At 40.6% G+C, this 27,919-nt stretch overlaps 1 protein-coding gene and 1 long non-coding RNA gene across 3 annotated transcripts; one reads left to right on the top strand and one right to left on the bottom strand.

Annotated features, from left to right (window-relative positions):
- Nucleotides 1-361: 361 nt before the first annotated feature.
- LOC148685676 (uncharacterized) lies at nt 362-4,368 on the bottom strand. Its single transcript, XR_015950003.1, has 2 exons — nt 4,229-4,368; nt 362-2,076 (listed from the first exon to the last, which is right to left on the bottom strand). It is a non-coding gene; the product is annotated as an uncharacterized LOC148685676 (long non-coding RNA).
- On the top strand, nt 1,978-27,916 carry STN1 (STN1 subunit of CST complex). Of its 2 annotated transcripts, XM_035133365.3 has the most exons (9): nt 1,978-2,110; nt 4,755-4,850; nt 6,592-6,663; nt 11,332-11,502; nt 12,296-12,407; nt 13,068-13,230; nt 19,691-19,813; nt 20,799-20,871; nt 21,698-27,916. In XM_035133365.3, the coding sequence occupies exons 1-9, from the start codon at nt 1,978-1,980 to the stop codon at nt 21,853-21,855; spliced, it is 1,101 nt and encodes a 366-aa protein (XP_034989256.3). In that variant the 3' UTR covers nt 21,856-27,916. The 2 variants fall into 2 exon arrangements, with proteins under 2 accessions (XP_034989256.3, XP_060130704.2); XM_060274721.2 differs by lacking the exon at nt 6,592-6,663.
- Nucleotides 27,917-27,919: the final 3 nt, after the last annotated feature.

The following is a 27,919-nucleotide window of genomic DNA, read 5'->3' on the forward strand; positions in this document are numbered from 1 at the left end:
CTTAACCTAGAGTTATGTATATATGCATTGCACTGTGATTTTCTGACTATGTAGAACTGTTCTCTATTAATCTAGTCATAAGACTGTTAATCATACAAAGTTCTCAAAGCTTTAGTGGATTTAAGACTACTTTATTATCCCGTTGTCCTCAATAATGCCTAATTGCTGCCGCTACTGCATGCATAGCAGGGTCTATGTAGGTCATTATTGAATTCCTCCCTTAGCTGAAAAAGTCAAGCTGCACAGACCTTATAAGTTGCAAGCTTTCTTACTCAGCAAGAGGAGCAGCCCCCTGGTGAACAGCCCTTGTCAAACACTTCCAGTCCAGTTAAGAATTCAGAAAATAAAGATGAGAAATGTGTAGGAAGAACCACAATATTTCTTTTAATGCATCTAACTTTTTGGTATTAAACTGCAAAATCAAATATGTGCCACAATTTCTACCCACTTCATCACTCCATACACTTTTCCTGCCTAACTCTTGGATAGCAAATCTGCTTTGTTGTTAAGGTGCAACAAGTCTCTTTATTGTCTGATGTTTTAGCAGCCTAGCACAGCTACTATTCCTAGTTTGTGGTTAGTAGTAATAGAATGGTAGCACTTTTGACTGTTTTAATGACTGCAAGTACTTGTTATGGTTGGCCTCTTATCAACACCAACATCATCATCTCCATCATTCTTTTTGGAAGTAAACCTAAAGGCAAAACAATCCATTTGTTTTAGCAACTTGTGTGCTTTGTAAAGTCACAGCTAATGCTACATTCATCAAAATGCATAGCTCAATGTAGATAGAACCATAATCGGACACTAGCAACTGCATTTTCTTTGCTTTCGTTTACTCATGACAGTGAATTTACAGATGACATGAACTATGGAAATAGTGTTTCAGGGTTGCTAAACATTTTCTTTAAGAAGAAATGTTACATTGTGGTGGCCTGTGACTTTAAACAACAAAGTTTCATTCACATTGATTTGTATTGCAAAATGATCCTCGTATTTACATTGTGTTTCAAATTAATTATTGGGAAAATTTATTTTGGTTTTAAGTGCACGAAGCCTCATGCAGTTCAGGGCAGGTAGAAATAACATTTTTAAAACCATAATGAGTTGTAGCCAACTGAGTCATACTCCAAGTAGAACAATTGAAATTAAAGAACTTGACTAAATTCCATTGACAAAAATGGAACTACTCTTGAGTATGCCTTAGTTGTATGCAACCCATCCATTCAACAACACTTTCTACCATTCATATCCTGTGTAAATTCATTGCTGAGATTTGGCAGGTAATATGTTTATATACCACTGCCATATCAAGTATTCACTCAAAATTTCAAACTAAGTAAGATCTAAAGACGGTGAAGATGGAATGGGGGAAATGATACTCCCAAATTTGCATTTCATATATGTTTCTTTTGATAGCTTCAAATATAAACAAGTAGCAAACCTTCTATTTGAAAAGAAAACAAGCACAAGCCATGCCTGCTTTTCCAGTGGGTCACAGGAGGATTTCACAACACATGGAGTGCATGCCAGGGATGGAACTAATTAAGGGAAAGCACTGGAGATAATGAAACTAGTCATTGTGTAATAACTGACATTGTATTCCTGATTGCTACTAAAAGTGTAATTTTGTCAGCAAGGAAGGTGGCAACTCTAAATTGATGCAAGGTTTTGGACAGTGGGGTGCAAAGCATGCTGTGACCAGTCTGTAGTCCTTGCTGAAATTCCGCCTCTTGTGATAAACCTATTTGTTTCTTTCCTTTTAGCAGAGGCTAGGTGCTGCATAAAATGCATGGAGCACTTAGCACTCTTCCTATTTCTGTCATACCATCAACAATTAAAATCATAAAAACTGATCAAGCTAGCATAATGTTTATGTTACACACATTTCCCCCCACAGACTTGCAAACATTTGGTCAGAAGCTCTGCTTGTCTTGGGTTGATACATGGTCTTGGAGCCACGTCATTCACTTCTGAATGTTCGCCGCAGCCACAGAATCAGAAGAAGAGGTCCCTTCATTGTTATGGGGACTGGATCCTATCTTTTCAGCTTTTGCAAGACTGTACATTAAAGATCTACAAGAAATGAAAGAATCAAAACAGGTTCCAGGTGAGTTATGAGATTGCTATGATATGTATAACATCACTGGTTTTAATGAAAAGCCTAGCATTACTATGCTATGGACTGACAATCTGGCTCCAGATAAAACTTTTCTCTCCTGTGCCTGAAAGAAGCTCTGAGGATAGTTAAAACAGCAAAAGAAAATGAGACAATCTGTATATTCCAAGTCCCAGCCTTCCTTCCTCAAGGAAGCCCATGAATCAAACCCTTGCTTGAGTTTCCTGGCCTTGATCTGCCACCTAATCTTCCCCTGCAGGAAAGGAAATAGAATGGTGGATGCAATATGCACCACCATCAAGAGGAGTGTCCCTTCTCTTATGGATATGTCTCCACCCCATCCCATGTAGCGTAAAGTCATTGGATTGGGGAAAGAAGAGGGGAGAAATTCAGTCCCTGGAATTGTCAGTATGTCATTGGGAAGGAGTGACCCATCAGGCTTATCCCTCAAAGTGGCCATACTAGTACAACTAGCTGCAGACAGGAGGGAGAGGTCGCGATAAAGGCGCTGAGGGAGTGTCAGAAGGATCCCAACAGCCTGGATGAGCTTGCAGCCGGTGACTTGGAGCTGCGCCTCAGTCTCAGTGCCCAGACTGCTGCCCATGGAAGGAGGGGGGGGGAGGATGGGGGGGAGCTGGAGAGTGGAAATGGGGATGCTTCCATCTCCATGTCCTTAGGCTCGCTCAATTGCTGCTTCCTGGGCTTCTGCACATGCTAAGCTGTCTTAAGGTGACCCTTAAGACATGTAGAAGTTGTTCTGAAGGCAGGTGGGAGTTGCAGATTTCCACACAGTATTTGTCACATATTATAGTTTGCTCTTTAGTTGCTATTTGCAGCCTTGTGCTTTGCATTTATGCTTATGAGTAAACCACCAGCTGAGAAACCTTGCTATCTGCTGCTCTTCTTGTTGACTGTTTGAATGAGTCTGCTGTTTTGGTTTCTTAATATTTAAGGTGAATATCAGAGCAGTCCAATGAGGGTCAGAGGTGACCAACCACAAAAATACCTGAATGTAGGGACCTAAACTATTATTACTGTCCTACAGCTATGGGCTTCTAATTTGAGGGCTAATAATGCAGGAAGTGCAAAGTGATATAAACTCCTTTGCATTAGTGTAATCACACGTAAATGATGCCTTAGCCCATGCAGAAAGAGTGAAAGAAATTAAATTGCCCATCAGCCTAAGGACACCAATATGTATTAGGTTTTTTGGATCAACCCTTTTTGACAAGTGTCTGTAGGGTGACTGAGTTTGCATTTTGTAAACAAACATGTTCCTTGTTTACTTGATTTTTTTTGCAGGTGAGAAGTAGAGCACATTTTTGGTTTGTCTGCATACATTTGGTCCATACATTTAGAGATTGATTTAGTTTCTGCCCAGTGGTTGATGACTTTAAAAGGCAAGATGTTTGTGTATCAACAGCTCCCATTATGGATTGATGCGGAAGTGTTTCTTTGTTTCATATTCGCCAGCCTTCCCGCTCAGTCAGTTTTTAAGGGAGGTGAGATCCTTTCTGTATGGCAGGGTATTCATCCTGGGTCCTGACAGTAAGATACTGTATCCCTAGTAACATAACTGTACTTCAACCAGAGCTCCTTTTCCACTACTTGTCAGCTCATCTCTCACATGATTATTACCAGGGCAGCTTGGCCAGATGAAAACTGCCCTGACTGGAAACAACTATAATTTTTTACCATTATTTTTGCTTAGTCTGTTCCAATTTAAGACTCATCACCTATTCCTTTATGTAAGAACATAATATTTTCATGAATAATAATAAGCAACTAAAAGATGAGTCTCAAGCTACCTTGAAAGAGATAAATAGGCAATAATTGTTAAACAGAACTGGAAATAAAGACAGAGCATATTGCTTCCAAAAATGCTTAAAGGAAAAGGTGTGGTGAATTTTGATATGCAGAAACCAAAGAATTTAACAAGGCTGTTTAGAAAATGTTCCCCCACCCCCACTGTGTAGTCAATATTTAGTATCTCTTCTGTTTGTGTCACAGAAGTAAGGAATAAATATTGCTTTCTTTTCTTTTAAAAGATTTTTAATTAAAAGCCATGGCTGAACATTCCTCAGCATGTTCCTTACAGACCTTACCTACCTTCATTTATTAAAACTGACATTTCTTGCTTGCTTGGCAAACTCCACTTTCCCTTAGTAAACTCTTCATCTGTTTCACCCTTTGGTAGTTAAAATCTCCATCCTGAGACTCCTACAGCAGCATTTCCCAGCCTACTGCTTGCAAAGTCTGAACAAGTGGGGCATGGCATTTTTAAGTAAACTGAAAATAATTACTGTCTTTAATCATTAACTGGCATGATGAATACCTCTTACAACTTTTTGCTTTGTTGACATATAATGTTGTATTGACACTTTTGGCCAAATGTCAGAATGCCACTCCCAACCTGGTGGGGGACAAATTTGTCACACATCCCTTTCCTAAGAAGCCTTGAGTGGTTTTTCATGGAAGAGGCGTTAGGGAAGGTGCATGGGGCTTTCTACCCCTATAGCAAACGGGCGGGCATCAGGATTTATAAGCCAGGCACCACCCTCAGTCCATTCTTCATCTTAGCTGAAATAAGACTGTACGTACCGTATGTATCAATAATGATCTCCTTTTTTCATAGGTATATTCTTTTACAACAGGCATCCAATAAGGCAGGTGGATATTCTTGGAACTGTGGTTCTGATCAAAGAACGAGATGTCTTTTATACTTATGGAGGTAAGAAATTCTTATTCCTGATAGCTCTTAAATTTCTCCATTCTCATTAGCTTGTACTGCCTTCTTAAATTAGGTTTGCTTTTATATATAGTATAACAACAACAACAACAAGCTGGAGGTTTCTGATCAGTCTGCAAGGGGAGAACCCCATGCAACCCAGTCTGGAAGAGACCAAGGTATAGGGTTGAGGCAAGGTCTAATTGCTCCAGTAAATGGCAAAATGGGGGAACCAGATGAGAGTTGGCAGAAAGTACCCCTGGCCACTGCTGTATCCTGTAAGACGCTTTAGGAATGCCCCAAGCTGTGAAACTGTTCCTTCAGGGGGAATGTTCACTTTCATTGACAACTTCCACAGCCCAGAGAGAGATGGGGTTCGAAGAGCATACTAACAATGGCATAGCCTTTTGAATGTCCCAGCGCAGAGAGTGAGATGCTAGATGCATAATTTTCTGTTCCTGGGAAGAAATGCTTGTTTAGTTCTTAGCATGTTTGCCTTGTACAGTTGTTCTTTGGTACAAAGACATAGGCTATGCTTTCCTCAGCCATCCCTCCCTTCACCACCAACACTTTCCAAGTTCACACCAGTGAACTTAGGAGGAGGACTACCCTCCTTGCGTCCATGGCTGTCTTTCTCCTCATGTTCAAGCTGTTCCCAATTTTATTCTTGGGCACCTTGCCAAGCTGCCCCTCCCTGACCTTCTCTCAGTCAGGCTGACTCGCCCAAAATAAATCGTAACTTCCATTGGCGTTTTCCAGTTCAAAAGCAAGGCTCTGCCAGCTGGGGATCTAATTGGCTAGTATTGCATCAGCTGGATCTCATGCCTGAGTTCAGAGAGGCATGATGCACTCCTGTTTGAGAAGCAAAGCTGCATAAAGGAAGAAATGTGGATGGTTGTCTTGTTTCTGCACTGAAAAATGGGAATTTGTTTACACTTACACACTTAAAAGGGGCTGCTATTTTTAAACTCTCTTAAGTAAGGCCAGTGGTCCCTCAGACTGAGTATCCTGTTGCTGAAAGGACTTAAAAGGAAAATGACAAGAATATAGGTCAATAATGCCAGAAGTCTCCCTGATGTGGCAGAAGGGCTTGGATAGAAATTATGAATGACCAGCTCCTTGTGAATATCTGGTGCCAAAAGTTGACAGCTCACTGTGAGGATATCTAATGCCTTTTCTGCCTTCATTCATCCTCCCTTTGTGATCTCAGTTCAAGCTGCAGCTAATACCAGAAGTTGTACTGTCCCTGGTCAACAGTGTATGTATCAAATAGCAAGCATTCTTACCCTTATATCAGTTTCAGGAGACAAACGTTAGATGTTTCAGGAAAGCCTGGCCAGCCTCTACAACAGTAGCCCATGCAACAGTCATTTTTCTCTTTCTTTCACACTCCCATAACCCAGCTTAGTCCCAGATAGTGTGTCTGTCTGTCTTTGACCCTCATCTCCATCTTTTCACTATCCAGACTATTCCCTCAACACCACTAGGAAAAGAATCGCTGTAGGGGAGAATTTCAGAAAATTAGCTATTCTGTGTTTTTGACTTTTGATTAGTTTGTCAGTCACATTTAGTCTGTTGATTTGCTGCAGCAGGAAATCGGCACAGGTAAAATGGGTGGGAGAGCTTTGAGAAAGATTTTGCTTCTCTGGTACGAACAAAAAGGTTGTTGCTGAGCAAAAATGTTTGTGGTGTGTGTTCTATAAACTCCCACCAAACTGGTTAAAATTGTTATGCTACTGTCTAGTGGATGACGGCACAGGAGTTATAAGCTGCACCTGCTGGAAAAAACCTTTGGCACAGCAGAAATCTTTGTCAGGTAACTTTCCACTTCTTAACTGCTTTCCTTTTAGTTTTTTCAGAATATGTATTAATATATATTCTATACTTTATTAGTGAGGGTTATTTTCAGGGTTATTTTCCTTGTTCATTTTTATATTGTTTTACTGTGACTTTTATATTGTTTTACTGTGACTTGATAAAAGAGCAGTGCTGAGGTCCATTCATTCATAACAGATGGGTCTGTTGTTTCAGTAAGAGCCTTCTTACTGTAGTTCCCAATGCAACTTTTCCATTTTGTTTAAAGTGATGTTTTCCAATCAGAGCTAAATTAAAGGAGTGTTTTCCGATTAGAGCTAAATGATCTGAGATATGTTAGCCTGTTGAATTCAAAATAGCCTCTTAACATTTTGCATATATTTTGATTTGCAGAGATATTATTCTTTTCTCTTACACATCTTATATCCTATTCTGAACAGTTTATTTTAAAAAATGTGAATGTCTCATGTTTCCCATGTTTCAGTGCAGATGACTTTTTCTTCTTACCCACAGATACCTGCCACATAACATAGACTTCTGTCCCTTCCTCTTTGCTTTCCACCTCCCTATTTCAATGGGGTGAAGAGTAAACAGGCCACAAAAATGGATTATAAAAAAAATGTACTAGCATATAGTCACCTAGAGACTTCATCTTGGGAATCAGCTGTTTTGAACTCAGTTTCTGGCCTCTGCTTTTTTATTCTTGGTTCACTCCCTACTGCCTCAGTCATTACTACTGCATAATTAAAAATATGCAGTTGTTGTTGTCGTTTAGTCGTGTCCGACTCTTCATGACCCCATGGACCATAGCACGCCAGGCACTCCTGTCTTCCACTGCCTCCCTCAGTTTGGTCAAACTCATGTTCGTAGCTTCGAGAACACTGTCCAACCATCTCTTCCTCTGCCGTCCCCTTCTCCTAGTGCCCTCAATCTTTCCCAACATCAGGGTCTTTTCCAAGGATTCTTCTCTTCTCATGAGGTGGCCAAAGTATTGGAGCCTCAGCTTCAGGATCTGTCCTTGCAGTGAGCACTCAGGGCTGATTTCCTTCAGAATGGATAGGTTTGATCTTCTTGCAGTCCATGGGACTCTCAAGAGTCTCCTCCAGCACCATAATTCAAAAGCATCCATTCTTCAGCGATCAGCCTTCTTCATGGTCCAGCTCTCACTTCCATACATAACTACTGGGAAAATCATAGCTTTAACTATACGGACCTTTGTCGGCAAGGTTATGTCTCTGTTTCTTAAGATGCTGTCTAGGTTTGTCATTGCTTTTCTCCCAAGAAGCAGGCGTCTTTTAATTTCGTGACTGCTGTCACCATCTGCAGTGATCAAGGAGCCCAAGAAAGTAAAATCTCTCACTGCCTCCATTTCTTCCCCTTCTATTTGCCAGGAGGTGATGGGACCAGTGGCCATGATCTTGGTTTTTTTGATGTTGAGCTTCAGACCATATTTTGCACTCTCCTCTTTCACCCTCATTAAAAGGTTCTTTAATTCCTCCTCACTTCTGCCATCAAGGTTGTGTCATCTGCATATCTGAGGTTGTTGCTATTTCTTCCGGCAATCTTAATTCTGGCTTGAGATTCATCTAGTCCGGCCTTTCGCATGATGAATTCTGCATATAAGTTAAATAAGCAGGGAGACAATATACAACCTTGTCGTACTCCATTCCCAATTTTGAACCAATCAGTGGATCCATATCCAGTTCTAACTGTAGCTTCTTGTCCCACATAGAGATTTCTCAGGAGACAGATGAGGTGATCAGGCACTCCCATTTCTTTAAGAACTTGCCATAGTTTGCTCCAAACTTGCCAGTTGTTCCTTTTATCTCTTGATTCCCTACTTTAGCATTCCAATCCCCTGTAATGAGAAGAACATCCTTCTTTGGTGTCATTTCTAGAAGGTGTTGTAAGTCTTCATAGAATTGGTCAATTTCACTTTCTTCAGCACCGGTAGTTGGTGCATAAACTTGGATTACTGTGATGTTAAAAGGTCTGCCTTGGATTCGTATCGAGATCATTCTGTCATTTTTGAGATTGCATCCCATTACAGCTTTTGCCACTCCTTTGTTGACTATGAGGGCCACTCCATTTCTTCTATGGGATTCTTTCCCACAGTAGTAGATATGATAGCCATCCGAACTGAATTCACCCATTCCCTTCCATTTTAGTTCACTGATGCCCAGGATGTCAATATTTATTCTTGCCATCTCATTTTTGACCACATCCAGCTTACCATCATCCATGGTTCTTACATTCCAGGTTCCTATGCAATATTTTTCTTTACAGCATCGGACTTTCCTTTCGCTTCCAGGCATATCCGCAACTGAGCAACCTTTCGGCTTTGGCCCAGCCGCTTCATCAGCTCTGAATCTACTTGTACTCTTCCTCAGTAGCATGTTGGACGCCTTCCGACCTGAGGGGCTCATCTTCCAGCGTCATAACTTTTATATGCCTGTTGTCTTTGTCCATGGAGTTTTCTTGGCAGGGATACTGGAGTGGCTTGCCAGTTCCTTCTCCAGGTGGATCACGTTTAGTCAAAACTCTCCACTATGACCTGTCCATCTTGGGTGGCCCTGCATGGCATAGCTCATAGCTTCTCTGAGTTATTGTCAGCATAGGGTCAACAAGTGAACACTCACTGCTGACTGATTTGGACGGTGGCCCAGAATTGGGGAATGCAGAGGGGGAGCAGAGTGAACAGTTTAGAGAGATATCAGGAAACAGCTTTCCCGAAGCTCTTAATAATCCACTCGGCGTGAAGCAGAGACGGATGGGTGGGTTACAAGAGAGGGGGAGGCTGATGTCACTTAATAGAAGGAAGAAGGTGTGGTTCCCATAGAGGGATAAAGGGAGGCAGAACAACGCCGAACACTCAGATGAGTCATCAGACTAGTCGTAAGTCAGTGAGAGCTGTGGCTTGAGACTGTAACTTGTTGTATTTTGTTACTGTAAATAAAACTTCTCTTCAACATTGAAACGTGTGGGCGTCTTGAGGTCGAGACTTAACAGTTATTCAAGCCCCTTCGCCACAACAAGGCATTGATCCATGAAGGGGAAAAATATGCAGTAGTATATTGCTTTCAGGGTGCAGAGAATAATGTTAAATAAATGTTCCAGGCCTTTCCTTGTCTATTGATGCTCTAAAAGTAGCTGGGGAAAACCTTTATTAATATACAGTTGGTCACATTGTCAACACTAAATCCAAATGATAGCTAAAAACCCTGAAACTTGAAGCTCTGCTCAATTCTTGATGCACCTTAAAGACAGACAAGCTCATTATGGCATAATTAAATAATTTTTAAGGTGTCGCAAGACTCTTAGTTGTGTTTGATGTCACAGTTTAACATGGCTATCTGTCTGGAAAAAGCTGCTCAGTTATGCCAGGAAAAACTGATAATATTTAACGAAGAAGTCACCTTCTTTTCTGTATTGGCTTAGCTCTAAAATGTAAGAAGAATTCCAGAAAAGGAACACATAATATTTAGTAGGCTGCTTTTTTCTGAGAATTTGTTCACAGCAGACAACTTTTCCAGATGGCTGCAATTAAAGTTTATGCTGCCCTGGAGCAAAAACTTATTGATGAGCCAATAAACTTGAAGTTCTGTCGAAGTGCATTTGTATCTTGACCGGCTCAAAGAGGCAGCTTTTGTTTTACTTCTAATGATAATAAGTTTCCTTTTTATTAAGAGTGAGGTTTGCTGGTGAGGTTTGCTTTTTATTTTGATTGAACTTGGGTTTACTTTTTTGTTCAATTTTGAACTTCAGAAGATTAGCACTGTTAGTCTGTTGTAGGCTAAGCCACGGTCTGGTGGCACTTTAAAAATTATTAAGTATTTTGTGGCATGAGCAAAGTTGTATTCATCAGGTGCATTAAATGTTTAAGGACAGTGTTGGATATTACATATACATGGTTTCTCTGTGAGGAAGAAGATGTATTATTACAGCTGGTAAAATTAAAAGGAACATTTCCTGCATTCATCAGTCAGCTGTAGGGAACAAGATAGGTTTGAAAATGCTGCCAGCTATATTAAACACTTATTTTTCATATTACATACATGCATTTGGTAGAAATACTCCAATTTTGGAACACACCATCACAGCAAACTTAACACACATTTGTACTTTTAAAATAGGTTAACATTTCAAGAAGCAAGTCTGACAAAAATACTGCTTTCTACTTTTATTTGAACAATGAATATATATATTAATGATGTGTCATTCTGTTGAGTCACACAGTCTTAGTCAAGAGGAGCTTTCCCCAGCCTGGTGCCTTCCAGGTATTGTTGGACTACAACTCCCATCAGCCCCAGTCAGCATGGCCAGAATTAAGGAATCATTGAAGTTGTAGTCCCAACCATATTTAGAGGGCACCAGGTTTGGGAAGGCTGGTCAAGCAGAATTTCAGTGTCTCCTTTTATTTTTTTTCCACCTCTCCAATTGCTGTGTTTTCTTCCATTAATTGTGCTGTTTAATGTTATATCTACCCAACTAAGTTTTTGGAGGATGGCAGCTTCTAAGGGGAGAAGACAGTGTGTGTTGGCAGCTGTAATCTTGCCTATGAAGTGGTCTTTTAACATACATGTTATATTGGGCGACATCCGTCATAATATTTGGGAAAATCTACTTTGCTTTTCCATTCCAAATGTAGTGAATGTTTCTTTCCCCACAGATTTTAGATCTCATCCTAGTACCTCAAGTGACCTGGATCTAGTTGAACAAATAAGAAAGCTCCAAGAAGCAATTTGCCAAAAAACGAGGCTGAAAATTGGTGATACTATCAGAGTCCGTGGTTGCATTCAGATCTTCAGACAGCAGCGAGAAATCAAGGCCTCCATGTACTGTGAGTAGTTACTCATTCAGCAGTATGCATTTTTATCCTGACCTTTAAATCTCCCATAATTGTAACCTGTACAACTTAGTTTATTTAAGCTGCGCCCAGGCTTTCCCCCTGTTGTATCAAGGCCACTTTGTGTCTCTGATTCATACCCCTTGCTGAGAGCTGCTGTGTATGACTCTGTGCAGCATATGGATGTTGTGTTTTTTTCTTCTTCAAGCTGGGCTTTCTCAGCTTTCTAAAAGCCATCCTCCAAACCTAGTTCCAGGCACTCAAATGCAGAAGTAGGGTGGCCTCTCCCTGTCCTTCTATAGAACAACAAACCTGCTAAATTCCAAATAGAATATACAGCAGATCTGATACTCAGGAGTTGTGAATATGTAGTCTGAGATTTACTCAGCCTGGAAACTGAGATCCAGCTCCAAGGGTCTTCTTGCAGTTCCCCTCACTGTGAGAAGTGAAGTTACAGGGAACCAGGCGGAGGGCCTTCTCAGTAGTTGTCCCTGCCCTGTGTAACACCCTCCCATCAGATGTCAGAGAGATAAACAATCATATGGCTTTTCATAGACATCTGAAGGCAAGCAATGTTTAATGTTTTGTTGTGTTCCTTTATATTTTGTTGGAAGCCGCCCAGAGTGAAATTATTATTATTATTATTATTATTATTATTATTATTATTATTATTAACATCAGATAAAACAACCATTATCTTGGAAGGTGGGCTGTAAATAACTAATAATTATAGCTCAAAATAGCTCAAGTTTGAATCTGCCTTTTTTGTGCCTTCATTTCTTTTCAGATAAAGTTGATGACCCTATGTGTGAAGTTCTGATTTCAAGGATGCTGGAACTCCCCCGTCTATACAGAGATATTTATGATCAGCCGTTCCAGTTGCAAGAAGAGGCACAAAGGTCAGTGAGAGCTCTAGATAGGAGATGCTGGTGATTTGGGAGTGTTGGCTTTGCATCATGACTAGGATATAAAACAGAGTTACTGGTTTTCTATGAAAAGTGAATTTGTATGGTGGGGAAGTCATGAATTTGGGGCAAGTTCGAAGGCAGGAACAAGAAGAAGATGGAAGGATGATATGTCTAGAATAGGTAGAGCCATAGAATGAGACAGCCAGGTTCATGTACGGAAGAATCCCCACTTATGTGGGGGTTCTGTTCTAAACTGCCATGTGCATCACTGGGATGCGCACAAGTGGGGCTTGCACCATTCTGTAGAGATGGCTGTAGTAACCCTAGTGTCATACCATAGCACAGGATAGGTGCCACACAGTAAGATCTAGTGCAAACACCACTCCAAAAACATGAACAGTAATCATGCACACATGTCATCCAGATCGTAAAGCTTTGTGTGGATCATAGAAGCCAGTTACATTTCTGATTTCTGTAACATTTCTTCTAAACCAGCTCATAAGTCTGGGCTATTGTAGGCTTGACCTTATAGTGACAGTTTGTTCAGCACTGCTGAAAATTTAGTTGGGTGCTATTTAAACTAGTTGTAGGAGGCCTTTTAATTTGGTTAATATTTTTGCTCTCCATTTTAAATTTATTTTCTGCTGATAGCCAAGATGCAGCATACATGTTGGGCTCCATCACTGAACTGAGCAAAAAAATAAGAGACTTCCTATTGAAGAACAAGATCCAGAGTTTCTATCAGCAGGAGCTGGAAACCGTGGAAGCTTTAGTATCCTTGGTCAAGGAGGATGGACCAAGAACTGCTGAGCAAGTGAGTAAAGGTGGCTTTGTAGGGAGCTGAGTGCATTTGCGGGGTAGCCTAGGTCAATCAAGAATGTTTAATGATAATATTGAACTAAACACTAGACTGTGTAATAGCTGCTAGTTTGAAAAAAACAAAGCCTCCTGCAGTTAATGGCATGGTAGCCTAATAGTATGTTAGTTTATGTACTGTTTTTGATGATAATAAAAGTAAGACAGATCAAAACAAAAAAGCTATAAAGCAAACTAAAGTTTGAGACTTGCCTCTGCCATTAACCTACTACTTTCACAACTGTGTAGGTAGCTATAATGGAGCTTGGGAGGTCTCTTGAAGATAATGGATCAGTTGAGTGACAGGACTGGGTGGTTCTGAACTTAATCAAGGGTAAGATAAATGAGGCCCAACACATTAAAAAGGTTGGCCCTTCTGTAGAAAATTATAAAGAGTATGCTGACATCTGCTCTGTATTACACATTCTACTTGTTAGACATTTCAGCCTGTTCAGAGCAAACTTTGGGTCTGAGTTTTTTTTTCGGAGATTCCAAGTCCCAAACTCTAATTGGAATCAGAGTTATACATAAAGCAAGGGCTTGTTTGAGATTTGGACTGCTTTTCAATAGCAAAACATTTCTGTCTGTCTCTGTGCTTCTGGTTAAATAGGAATTTGTTTATAAAAGATTCTTAGCATGCAGAGAATAGGCCAGACGCCCACCTGGTGCAAATTTGCATAACTTCAGTGCTTATAAAGTTATGTTAGCTGAGAATCTGGACTGAATATATATAAAATTTAAAAATCCTTTCTTTAGCATTACAATTAAAACTGAATGTCAGTATGGAAATCTATCTCTCTTTAACTTCAGGCTTGCCTTACTTTTTTCCGCTTTCAGTACAATGGAAATGGAGATGATTTCCCCCCCTAGCTTCCCTTTTGTGTCTAGCTATGTATTTATGTATTTAGTTAAGGATGTGCTTTAAATTCCCAGCTCTATAGGAGGATATTTTATTCCTTCCAAAACTGTACAATAACAACAAACCTACCTCCCATTCATAGTGGGTTCTGTGGCCTCCTTCCTGGTGGTTGTTTCCTGGCAACCACTTGTTTTCATAAAAGAAATGCTTGTCATTGAATTTTAATAAAGTAATAGGCCTGGATTTGAACAAGAACCCTGCTGGTCTGTGGCACAGGAATATAATACAAAAAGTACCAAACAGCAGAGAAAAAATTGGTTTCTCAAGCCAGCTGCCCTAATAAGCTATTCTGGTAAAAGCTGAAGGCTATTCCAAGTTATTCTGCTCAGTAGGCTCTGGGTTACTATGGTCACACAAGGCAATAGCGTTGCTTCAACTGCATCCAGTCCCCTTTGATTTCCCCAACTCAGTATATGAAGTAATCATAACAGAGTTAGTATAATCTCTTGATAATGTATTGGACTAAAGGTGTTTACCTTCCCACTGTAATGGTACCTATTTATCTACTTGCACTTTGACGTGCTTTTGAACTGCTAGGTTGGCAGGAGCTGGGATCGAGCAACAGGAGCTCACCCCATTGCGGGGATTCGAACCTGTCAAACTTACCCTCCTACAGCGGGAAGGTAAACAGCGTTTCCGTGTGCTGCTCTGGTTCGCCAGAAGCGGCTTAGTCATGCTGGCCACATGACCTGCAAGCTGTACGCCAGCTCCCTCTGCCAATAATGCGAGATGAGCGCCGCAACCCCAGAGTCGGTCACGACTGGACCTAATGGTCAGGGGTCCCTTTACCTTTACCTTTACCTTCATTTTATGTTTGTTTTCAACATAGTGGTTGTGTACTTCTTAGCTATGGAACTTCAGTGTACTGTAGTCATAAATATTTATCTGCAAACCTTGGGATGCTGCAGGCTTGGATGCTTGGAAAAATAGCTCCATCTTGAAGACTTTTTTAGTTCTGTCATTTCCTGAATAGAAGTGCATAACCACTTTCTTATCATATTCTATGTGCAATTTCCTGAGATGAGCAGCAGTGGCATTCTCCAGAGTTCTGTTATGTATTTCCATTCTACTGGGTATCAAATTGCTAGCTACAGCATATCTTCCGACTTTATCATCTGTAATTTTGACCTTTTCAAATCTGTAATTTTGACCTTTCACTTTATGTATTCCCTATTATGTTTGTCATTTCAAAGACCGCACGGACACACATTTAGCATGAAGTCTTTTCATGCTTTTGCCCGTTACCCTGTGCTCAGATATTTTTTATTACTATTTTCCTTTTGTCAATGGGATCCTGAATTACTCCAAGCCTTAAGTTGTGGACCCTCTCAAACAAAACAAATTTTAACCTGTGTTCCAGTATATATGCACTTACCTGGATTTTTTAAAATTTAACTACAGAGTACTGTGCATGCTTCTGAGTAAACAAGCATAGAATCACACTCTTAGATTGCCAGATTAACATCTCCCCCCCCCCCCTGCGTTTGTCAAGAGGCATAAAGTGGTACAACACATTGCTAGTGAATAAAATAAAGCTACAGAGTAAGGACCAAATGAAAACTTTAAATTCTGAAAATCCTCAGGTCAGGTAATAGTCTACATAATTTCTTCTTTGAATTTCTGGAATTGGTCTGTTTCTGTCCTCTAAGAACTTTATGTTCAGTTCATGTAGAGGCAGAACTTCTGTCTTTGCCTTGATCTATTGCATCCTTTGAACTGCATTTGTTGCTGATAGTCTACCTCTTTCAGTCTCTTCATTACTCCTTAGATAAGCTTCATGTACCTGAAATAGACTAAGCCGGACTCCTGTTGAGTTTCAAATCCAGCAGACCAGAGTCACACTAATACAGCAGAATTATCCCTATTTTTTGCATGTCTACTTTCTTTATATAGTATCAGCTGGGAGACAGCATGCACTCTTGCATGCTAGCACTAACTCACATTAAAGCAGATTTATGGAGGGTGGGGGCAGGAAGAAATGCTTCACAACTCCTCGCACTTTCCAGTATGTCACAGCACTACCCAGCTTCACTTAACCAACTAATGATTTGCTGCAAAATTTCTCAGATTTTCAACACATATATAAAAATAATTTGACCAAAATATTTTGTATGTAAGTAATGTGTTGCACTTGTAAAACCTATTGTGTTGGCCCATTGCATAGGCAAGGAGGGTATTTGTTTTGTGTTTAGTTAACATGGCATTCTCTCTGGTTAATACACATTTGGAATTCTGTAACTATTTTTAATTAGCCACCTTTTAAGAAATGAATTGTCTTTGTCCATAGAGTTTTCTTGGCAGGGATACTGGAGTGGCTTGCCAATTCCTTCTCCAGGTGGATCACGTTTGGTCAAAACATAACTTCTCTAAGTTATTTAAGCCCCTTCACCACGACAAGGCAGTGATCATGTGAAAAGCTGGACTAGATGAATCCCAAGCCGGAATTAAGATTGCCGGAAGAAATATCAACAACCTCAGATATGCAGATGACACATCCTTGATGGCAGAAAGTGAGGAGGAATTAAAGAACCTTTTAATGAGGGTGAAAGAGGAGAGCGCAAAATATGGTCTGAAGCTCAACATCAAAAAAACCAAGATCATGGCCACTGGTCTCATCACCTCCTGGCAAATAGAAGGGGAAGAAATGGAGGCAGTGAGAGATTTTACTTTCTTGGGCTCCTTGATCACTGCAGATGGTGACAGCAGTCACGAAATTAAAAGACGCCTGCTTCTTGTGAGAAAAGCAATGACAAACCTAGACAGCATCTTAAAAAGCAGAGACATCACCTTGCCGACAAAGGTCCGTATAGTTAAAGCTATGGTTTTCCCAGTAGTGATGTATGGAAGTGAGAGCTGGACCATAAAGAAGGCTGATCGCCGAAGAATTGATGCTTTTGAATTATGGTGCTGGAGGAGACTCTTGAGAGTCCCATGGACTGCAAGAAGATCAAACCTATCCATTCTTAAGGAAATCAGCCCTGAGTGCTCACTGGAAGGACAGATCGTGAAGCTGAGGCTCCAATACTTTGGCCACCTCATGAGAAGAGAAGAATCCTTGGAAAAGACCTTGATGTTGGGAAAGATTGAGGGCACTAGGAGAAGGGGACGACAGAGAACGAGATGGTTGGACAGTGTTCTCGAAGCTACGAACATGAGTTTGACCAAACTGCGGGAGGCAGTGGAAGACAGGAGTGCCTGGCGTGCTATGGTCCATGGGGTCACGAAGAGTCGGACACGACTAAACGACTAAACAACAAAGAAATGAATTAAAAATTCGGAGGTCAGAGTTGGTTTTGGTTTGTTTTTTAAAAAGGGAAAAACCATTTAATAAGCCTGAGTCATTTTATTCTCAAGAAAAGATGAATGAAGTGAAGGTTTAACTTAACTGCAATCTTTAAATGCAATGTTTAGAAAAGCAATTATTTTGTACTGCCACAGATGAGGAAGTGAACTTTAAATCACAGGAAAGCAGGCTTTAGAATAGAATAGAGAAACTTCCTTGTTATGCAAGCAGATGGGCATTGTATTGAGTTGCTTGGAGAGCCGCAGAATCCTGTTCATAGAAAGAATTAGAAGTGCTTGTCAACAAACAGGGGAATAAACTAGTATTTCTCTCACAGGCTGATTGCTCAGGAGTTTCCATGCTCATCAGCATTAATTTTGAAGATTAGCAATGCACATCTGAGCTTTCAACTCTGCATTCTGGCACTTAGTTGCACCAGAGGGGAATTGATGTAGTGTCATAAAGCAAATTGCACTGAAGAGAAATGTGTCTCCAAAGATCCTGGACCATTCTAGGGAAGGGAATAGCAGTGGTAAAGATAGTAGAGCTTTGGAGAATCTGAGGAGGAGTGACTGGGGACTGTTGGTAATAAAGTTTATGTAACACATGCATCAGGTTTTCCCTCATGATGGAACCCAGTGACATTTAATGTGTGCATTACATTTATTGGCCTTATGAACATATTTATGGTTAAGAGTTTCAACGATCCCTGATCAAAAGCCATAGCCCACAAACGAAGTGAAGAGCAAAAGATAGGATCTGTGAACAATCTGTGCTGAAAAGAATTTAGAGCAGCAGCAGATGCTTCTGTACAAGGTAGGAAATGGCAAAGGTTCACAAGCCATCCCTGTGCCTCTAAAGCAAAATGCAGTATTAGAGGAAACAAGTTGGACTGCTTCACCTAGGGAGGGGGAGAAGGTATGTTGCAAAATTTGGTCTTCCCAGCAAGTAACCTCATCATGCACTATAGTTTCATCCAAAGTATCTTCCTGGATTTTATGCAGAGTACAATAGAGGTGCACTTTAAAGATGCAAAGAAGAAGAAGAAGAAGAAGAAGAAGAAGAAGAAGAAGAAGAAGAAGAAGAAGAAGAAGAAGAAGAAGAAGAAGAAGAAGAAGAAACAAACAAACAAACAAAAAACATCTCTGTGGCCATAGATAGACTTCCTTTGTTTTACAATTTCTTTTGTATATGACCTATCTGAATTTCCTACATCCATCCTGATGCTTTCCCCCTGAACAGATCTCTTTGTAGATCGCCGCATGTAACAAAGAAAGCACTCCACCATTGTCTTCTGTGGCCATACTGAATAGATTTCAACATAGATCTACCTGGATCAAATCCAATGCTGATCAAGTGTGTTGGATTTAATCTAGGGAGCTCTAGGTTTAAACCCATTCAACCATAAAGCTTACAAGGCGATACTGAGCTGCTTTTCCATCTTGCGTCTTGTTTAATTGTAAGTAAACATAAAGGAGGGCAGACCCCCCCTATTGCACATGGTATGTACATAAGATATATTTGGAGTCTGTATTGTAGAGGCACCCCCTCCCCAAATCTGAAGCAGGATCCTCCAAACTCAACATACTGGTAGACTTAACAAAATAGGAAAACTTAGTTATAGTCATTCAAATCATAGTGCTTTGGGCTGAGGTGCAAGCAAGCACAGGATTTGCCAGTGCTGCCTGTAAGGCAAGGAGTAAGGTTAATAAAACATAGGTTTTCTTCAGTAGCTCATTGCTTGTACCTTTCAAGCTGACACCCGTTTCTTCTGCTTTTTCTGTCAGTTTTAAGAAGTTTGCCATTAGCAATTCTCTTTCAGTAGCTATCCAAGTTGAGCCTTCTGTTAGCTCACGCAGAGTGTGTTCTTAATTAGGCCTTATCTTCAGACAGGATTGATGCTCTATACCAAAGCAAGTAATTATCAGACTCTGCTCCTTCCACTTGCAGATACTTTAGTTCATTTCCCTTTTCTTATTAAAAATGGATCGGTGTGTCATGAAGTAATTACTTTGGCAGCAGCTCCTTTCAGGAGCTGAGTGTAAGGTTTGTTTCAGCCATTTTAATATCAACAGTTTTCTGCTGCTGTTTGAAGGAAAGGACTTCTCTTTGATTCCTTGTGCAGACCCAAATAACCTAAAAGTGCATTTGACTCCCATGCTTCTCCTTTCCTCCTTATCCAAATATGCCTCTCTTTTTTGTCTTTTTCCTGTTCAGACAGATTCCAAAGCTGGTCCCTCCTCCAAACTGATTAGAGACTCCTTCACGGAAGCAATAAAGGTGTTGCAAAATAAGGGAGTTCTTTTCCAGAAATCAAAAAATCCCAAGGATATGTATTTTGTAAGTATCTCTTTATATGAAGGGTGGCATGTAGGTAAAGCATGTCCTGTCAACATTTACATAAGCTTAATATGTGAAGCATGCCACTAGCATGCTAACTCTACATACAAATGGGCTGGTCTGTTACGGCAAATGGGGCACTGCCCCACCAACTCTGTGTCCACTCAGCCAGACCCACCTGCCAGCCGCCTTATTTTGACATCCAGTCTGAGGATGCTGCTGGCTGTCACCTTTCTGACTTCCTTAGTCTCAGGGTTGTCTTTATAAAACTCGGAACAGAAAAGGATGAGGACAAATCTATAATTGATTGGATCTGCTTGTCATTGGCTCTAGATCTGCTCACTGTTTACCTTCCTCCATGCTACCTTACCAGTTCCAATGGGCATCAGCCACCACTTCAAATGGGCCAGTGATAGGTGTTTTATGATGGTCAGATGCATGCAGAATGCTTCTTTACATAAGAATATAAGAAGAGCCCTGCTGGATCAGGCCAAAGGTCCATCTAGTCCAGCATCCTGTTCTCATAGTGGCCAACCAGATGCTTATGGGAAGCCCACAATCAGGGCCTGAATGCAGCAGTGCTTTCCCCATGTGTTTTCTGGCAGCTGATATTAAATCCAGAGACAGGGTGGAATCCAATGTTGTGCTCTTCCAATCATTCCACATACACAAACATTCTAGCTGAGCAGAACAAGACCCCCTCCCACTGTGTGCTGTTCTATAGGTTTTCCTGACACACACACCCAAGCCAGTTTCAGGGGGGTCCAGGGGGTGCCCTCTTGTGTAAGTGGAAGTCCTTGCATACGGCTTCCACTGACAGGGCTGGTTAGGTGACTCCCACTCACAGTCTATCCAATGGCCCTGAAATGTTTCTTTCTGTTATCATGAAAATGCAGTGGTCTCTAATTGTAGGCCAGGCTCTTATCTTTGATATACTATAAATGTACATTGCTTTGATTTTAAGAATCACTCCTGCATCCTCTAGGTGACTGAGCAAGATAAAGAATTGCACAAAGTGACCCTTGAAGTCCTCAGAGATGATTGTAAGAGGCCAAAATGTAAGTATGAACAGTTAAATAACCACATTCACAGGCCTGTACAAGTAAGGAATAATTGTATTTGAGTAAGAGAACTTAATTTAATAACAAATTATTATTATTATTATTATTATTATTATTATTATTATTATTATTATTACTGCACTTTGGGGCACTTTGGGGCCCAAAGGCTAGCAGCATACCAGTACAATACAATCAATCAAACCAAAAGAAAATCACAACATAGGACAAGGAGAAAGCCTTCCCACACTAGAGAATTCAAGCGTGCTCTCACAAACCCTGTATTCCCTTATGAGAAGAAACCTGAAGAAAGAAGTACTAAAGGAGATTAATCCAGCTAGAATAATTAAGGGTCTCATCATCACCACCATCCCATTCTAACTATTCTGAAATGTAACCGGTTAGATATGTATTTGCAAAATAACTGCCACAGGAAAGTGGAACTGACTACTGTTGGTTCCAGCACAGAACAGATAACTTGTAATGTTCTAATCCCCCTTCCTGGTTTCTGTAATGAAATAAGAGTCATGCTTTTGGTTCATGCCAGTTCTCATTCAGCATAGTGAACCTTTTGGAAACGATCTACCAGTTTTGTGGAAATACCTTCAGGTATGGCACCTGCAGAAAGAAATATGGCATTGGCAATGGTGGTGGTGTGTTTCTGAGCCAGCACCTGGGCAAGTTATCTCAAAGCTTCTATCCAAAGTCTGCCACCTGCCCATGGGGGCAGCTTCACTCTTGCTACTGAAATCCAGTCTCCCATCTGTATGAATAATAGAACAATTGCTCACCCATTTACCATTCCAATTCTGCTTTACATCTGTAGATGCTGAAAAGGGCTGCCATCTCAATTACATCCTCAATTGTATTCAGCAGAGCTACAGCCCTTTTGTTTCCAAAGCTGTGATCCATTGCCTACTGGACTGGATGGAGACCAACAGTGACGTGGTCACTACCATGGAAGGATACTATACTGTCTTTTAAGATGAGATGCTGTGGACTTCTAGAGCCAAACTGTATCCAGTGGGCATGAATAGTAAGAATACTTCAACGCTAAAAACTTGGCTGGAATTCCTAGACAATGCTCTATCATAAAATTCCTATTCATTTATTTCTCTCCATGTTTCAGAAGTGCTCAATCTGCCTCTGATATTCCAGGTACTAAACACAGGGACCTCTTTAAACAGTTATGTTGTGAATGCCCTCTTGTGGCTGGATGGAAGAAAAAACAAACTTTGCATTCATACCTTATAGTCCAATAAACAGGAGCTGCCTAAAAAGATGAGCAGCGTGAATTCAAGGAAATACTTGAGAAACAGGCATCAGAATAAGTTAACCATACTCTTCTCTCCAATAATGCACCCCCTTCCACACTCCTAGTCTGATATACATAATTTGTGGTACATTAATTTTGGTCATCTCTTGAGATACAACAAGTGCTGTGGATTCTGAATCCTTGTTTTTGTTACTACTCCCAGTTTACTTTTAACCTGGATTCCATGATTACTAAAGGCTATTCAGTGCTTTAATTTAGGGTGGTATCTGCAAGATGCCCTTCTGCAGAACACAGCGGTTGGTTGCATAAGTCGTGGACGAGGTGATCTTTTAAAAAGTGGACAGTGCACTGGCATTAAAAAATCAAAGCAGTTTTTCCTTCCATAATATTGAAATGTGCACATGCATCCATGCTTCTTTTGCAAACTGTGGCAGGTATTAAATAATACTCATTAGTAGATGAACGGAGTGACAATCTTGTTTCCTCAAGACTGAAGGAGGGAAAATTCCAGAGAGCACTTCTACTTCCATTTGAGCACTATTTCTGGAACTGTCACAGAGAAGAATTATACCTGACTGCAGTGAGTGACAGAAATTATATATATATATTATATCTTGGTTATGCATGTTATAGCTTTGTTTTATACTATTCTAAATCGCCGTCAAACTGCTCAAGAGTAAAGTATTCCTTGGTCCCAGTAAGACTACAGTACATTCATTTTTAAAATAAAGATACTTTCTAGGCCCTGTCTTTCTTCCTTCCCTATTCCATACTGCTATTGGAATGCCTGTTGATCTACAAATGCCCTTGTTCAGCGCATGCATCTTTTTGGAAGGCATCCAGCAGATAAGAGCCCTTTTCCAAGTGGTACTGTCTGGCAAGAGCCTCTCGTTTGCTCCGGTGCGCTGTGGTTTTGGCATAGGAAGTCTTTGTGTGTCGTTCCAGCCACCACATGGACTGCTTTATAAATGCATAACTGTCACGTCCACAAATGTGAAGCAAATTTGAATTTGGTAACTTAGATGTATAGGTGAAAGTTTATAAATAATTACTGTATTTAAACAGAAATATTGCAATCTGCCTAAAATTTAGAAAGAATTACTACCGGTATATTAGGGAAAGACAACAGCTGACTTGTATGCCTGGTGACCATGTGCTGCTAACTGTGGATGGGCAACTTCAAGGCAACTTGTAAATAAAGGAGGGGGAGGCACAAAATCAGATGGGAGTGGAAAGAATCCCAGCTTAAAACAAGATCTTGTTTTTTCCTTCCAGCTCCCAAACCCCAGGACTGTTGTACCCAAACGCCGGGATGCCAACCCCATGAACTCTAGTAGGGTGCCAAATCGCCATGGTGAAAGCCAGCCTTCCATGGTAGAACTGCCACCATACCCCTGTTAGTCCTCCAACCTGGGCTGGGGGAAACTCAAGCTGTTTCTGGTCTTCTTTGGAATTCACAAAAACAGGAGTCAACCTACTTTTCTGCCTTTTGAACCCCAAGTCTACAAATTACTTAGCAGGGATTTTTTATTTTTGCTGTAAAATTTTAAAAATCTGCCCTATCCTCTCACCCACATTCTCTTGATGCCAGGAGAAATGTCTTTTTACATCTTAGTTAGCAATGGAATATGTTTTCTTGATGCCCTATATTTTAAAGTGTCTTTCCAGGGGAACAAATGGGAGTCTCGTGGAATGAAATAGATGTATTATCTCATGGCTCCACTAACATAATATCCATAGAGTAGACCTCAGATCTCCTGGCTCAGAACTTCCAAGTTCTGATTTGTTCGTCTTGTACTAGTGTCTCAGGAAGCATGGCAGAACGTGACATGCTAGTATGTGTCTAGCCACAGTGTGGTGCTGTTGAAGCAAACTTGAGCATGAGCTGGAACTTGCAATTGTGTCCCTCAAATACTGTACACACATTTATTGAATGGATTAACAAGTTGTTAACATTGAATTTGGCCCATGATTTTTTTAAAAAACAAAAAACCAGAGAGGGGCAGTGCTTGGAGAAGTGATCAAGTCACTGTTATTAAAGCATATTCAAACGAACATAAGAAGAGCCTGCTGGATCAGGCCAATGGCACATCTAATCCAGCATCCCATTCTCACAGTGGCCAATCAGATGCCCATGGGAAACCCACAAGCAGCACTCAAGCACAAGAGCACTCTCCTCTTCTGCAGTTCCTAACAACTTTTATTCAGAAGCATTACTGCCTCCCACTGTGGAGGCAGAGCATAGCCATCACAGCTAGTAACCATTCATAGTCATGTCCTGTATACCTGAAGGAGTCATCTCCACCCCCATCGTTCAGTCCGGACACAGATCCAGCGCCAAGGGCTTTCTGGTTGTGAGAAGTGAGGTTACAGGGAACCAGACAGGGCCTTCTTGGTAGTGGCGCCCGCCCTGTGGAACACCCTCCCGTCAGATGTCAAGGAAATAAGCAGCACCCAAGTTAGTGGCCATTACTGCCTCCTGTGGGAGTGTGTTTAAATACAGTATGTGCAGTGTTGTATTAAGTTGCACTTAAATTGTATTAAGGCAAGCAAATAAGCCAGGTTCAGAAGCCCGGCTTAGGTTAGTCTCCAAGGCAGGTACAATGTGACTCAACAGCTTCAAGCAATGGCATGCAAAAATATGGAGGAAAGGCGTATTATGCCATTTTTCTTCAGGTAGTTTGGAAAACACAAGAACAGGACGTGAAGCTTGGGGACACTTCTTTTTTGTTTTTGCAACACTAGACTACTGCAACTCCTCTGAGCCCAGATGCTAAGCCAGCAGGACCTCTGCATGCAGGATGTATTCAAATTACGTAGCATATTTTTCAGACCGCTTCACAAAGGCTTGGGGGTTTTATTCACTTAGTTGAAATTTTGAGTCACTTTATCTTATGAAGCTCAGCACTTGTTGGAATATCTTAATCATACAGAAACCATTACTATGGGACAAGTGTGATTTTGCTGTCCTTATATGGAATAATGTAGAGTTAGTGCAGGAATGGGGACTGGGTGTGACAAATACCTCCTTATGGCAGTGATCTCTGTTGATTGGGGCACCCAGTATTAGTGAATCAGAATTTTTCCTAGTCTTGGAGCTTCTTTCGACTGAATCAAGTTTCTTGCATGTCTAGCATTGTGATTGTGGCGGTCATAGATAACACAGCAGCGGATTAAGAGGGAAGAAGGAAATGGGAAATTGTGATTTCTACACAAGGCATCTCATGCCAAGGTAGAAAGCATTCTGCCAAGGTTATGGATAATGCTATCTCTTACTGCATAGCAGAGCCTAACCCCCAGTCGTGTAATATCAAATGAATGGGATTAGACATTAGAGCCTTTTTGTCATAGTGAGTCAGAGTTTCATTTCCTGGCCGGAGTACATTTTAAATATTGATCTATGAACATATACACCTTGGCAAGGTACTTGACATGTTCCAGTTCCATTAATGGGTTTAAGAAAAGAAAACGTTGCTGGCCTAATATGGAAATGATCTGACCATCATTGGCTGGTTTGTATAAAGACACGCACACAGACACACACGAGTTTGAAAATCATTGGTTGAGAGGTGCTGTTATCCTGAACGTGTTGTGTTGTGCCTGATTTTTGCTGCTACAGTGTGTGTTTATCTGTCCCTTTCACTCCCTCTGTACAATAAGGAGGCTTCAAAATGTCTGGACAAAAATAGCCACTTTGAAAGTAGCACAGTGAAGGCCTGGTTGTCCTTTTTTGTTTTCTTTCAGCTATTTCCTGATCAAGTTCTCAATTTACAAGTCAAGAAGTTTCAGGCTGCCAGCATTGCAAAGACCACCTGAAATATAGAAAGAAGGGGGCACAGGCACACAATAGATGCTTGTGATCAGAATGGAGCTTGGATAAACCAGCACATTCCCTCCCATGGGTTGCCCTCATTTACAAATGTGTTGTTTTTCTTCCCTTATAATAATATAAGCAGTTTCCTCCTGCAGTGAGCAGTTGAGATGTACCTTAGCGTTTACAATTGGAACATGGTGTCTAGCCTTCCTCTCTAAAGCTTTGTGCATTGGATCTCTTTTCTGGTTTTCAGTTCACTCATTAATAAACTCTACCAATATGTTCAAAGGAAATTAATAGGATAAGAGGAAAAAGCCATGAGCATCATCCTCCCAGCATGCAAAGATGTCCACACACTAGAGGAACTTTGAAAAAAGGGATAGAGGTGCTCATCTAACTGAGCATCACAATAAATTTGTACGGATAGCAATTATTTTTTAAAATATTCCCATTTGTTGTTATTCCTCCCCTATTTTACAGATGAAGAGGTCTGATCCATCAGACTCAGTTTTCAAAGAGATGAGATCTCACTGCAGTTAAAGTAAGCTCTAGCCTAGGCTTCCCTTCAAAGCAAATCCCGGGTTTACTTTAGACCCAAGGTTCATATGGGTGTCTTGCTTTTGTTTTGTTAATCTAAGGTAGCCATCTCTCTCTCTGTTCTCATTGGGGGTGGTCAAATTCTTAGGTCTGGTTTGGATATCTGGGGATTCTTCTTGATCCATAGTTTGTGATTTTAAAACAATGCTATAGGAACATGATTTTTTATTTTTATTTTTTGCAGGGGGGCTGAACATTGTGTAACTGTGAAAGTATTGGTTAAAAGTATTGGTTAAAACAAGGCACCAAGTGGAACATTTGTGTATCCTGTAGTGGTTTGTGACTAGTGCTGTGCTTAACATCTGCATTCCATTTTTTTTGCAATTTCTGTACCCTTTTATGAATGCAGGGTATTACATTGTTGCAAGGTGTCTCAATGTGTGTTTTTCTTTCCAGTAAACTCTTATCCAACACACTGCAGCCTCCCTGGATGCCCACAGTTCCTGATCAGGAAAAAAATGCATAGGAGGGTGTCTTCCCCTGGGCTTGAACTGAAGCTTGGGCACCTGGGAAGTCTGTAGAGTGCGGACCACTGCTTATTTTGTTGAATTAAAAAAAGGACAATCACAAATATCCCTTGACCACCTCAAAAGCATAGGGGTAAAAAACTTGCACCCTACCCACGAAAATTTCACAAGCTTTCTCTCACCTTAGATACATTTCAAATGCAAATTCTTTTCTAATTGATGAAGAAAAATGTGGGAGAAAATTTTGGTATAACCCCTCTCTTTATTTGCACAACTCTGTGTAATGCTTTTCACCAAAAGCATTCCAAAGGAGCCTTCTACATAAAAATCAATGTCTTGAACTCTGTTTATGCATGCTTGAATATAGACCATGTAATCATTTTCTCCCCACAGAAATTATTCTATGTGTGATTATCACTGTTACTAGTTGTATATCCTTGTTTGTAATTTGCCATAGTAATTTGGCTGTTGGCAATGATACTTGCTACATATTTCCTATGTAGGGTGGGATTCCAGCCTATTGCTAATTGCAATGCCATTTTCTGCAAGGCACTTGCACCCAACAGCATATGTTACTGATGCTGTCATCCCATGAAGTAAGGACTGCTCATGCCACTATTTGATTTATTATTGTTGTTGTGGTTTGCTTTTTTTATTGCTTTGTTTATATTTCATGTTAAATATTTTATTGGGTTACAAAAGTACATACATGGTCTCTATTTTCATATCATAAAGTCCTTTCTACAGATCAGTTATATTCAATGTCAGACATGGATGTTTTATACAGTACTGTATAAGGGTTTATTTTTCATGTTGTCCCCCATTCTGGGATTGATTTAATGAAGAGTGGGTTTAAAGTCACCTAATTAAATAAAATTACATTTGCACTCAGGG

This window comes from Zootoca vivipara, chromosome 5 (genome assembly GCF_965207765.1).
Source record: "Zootoca vivipara chromosome 5, rZooViv2.hap1.1, whole genome shotgun sequence".
Lineage (NCBI taxonomy): Eukaryota > Metazoa > Chordata > Lepidosauria > Squamata > Lacertidae > Zootoca > Zootoca vivipara.

Bases quoted from the DNA above. Each gene is read 5' to 3' on its own strand.
- STN1 (XM_035133365.3), top strand. From the start codon at position 1,978: ATGTTCGCCGCAGCCACAGAATCAGAAGAAGAGGTCCCTTCATTGTTA. The intron at 11,503-12,295 runs GTGAGTAGTTAC...ATTTCTTTTCAG, and splicing joins AATCAAGGCCTCCATGTACT to ATAAAGTTGATGACCCTATG. The intron at 19,814-20,798 runs GTAAGTATCTCT...TGCATCCTCTAG, and splicing joins ATCCCAAGGATATGTATTTT to GTGACTGAGCAAGATAAAGA.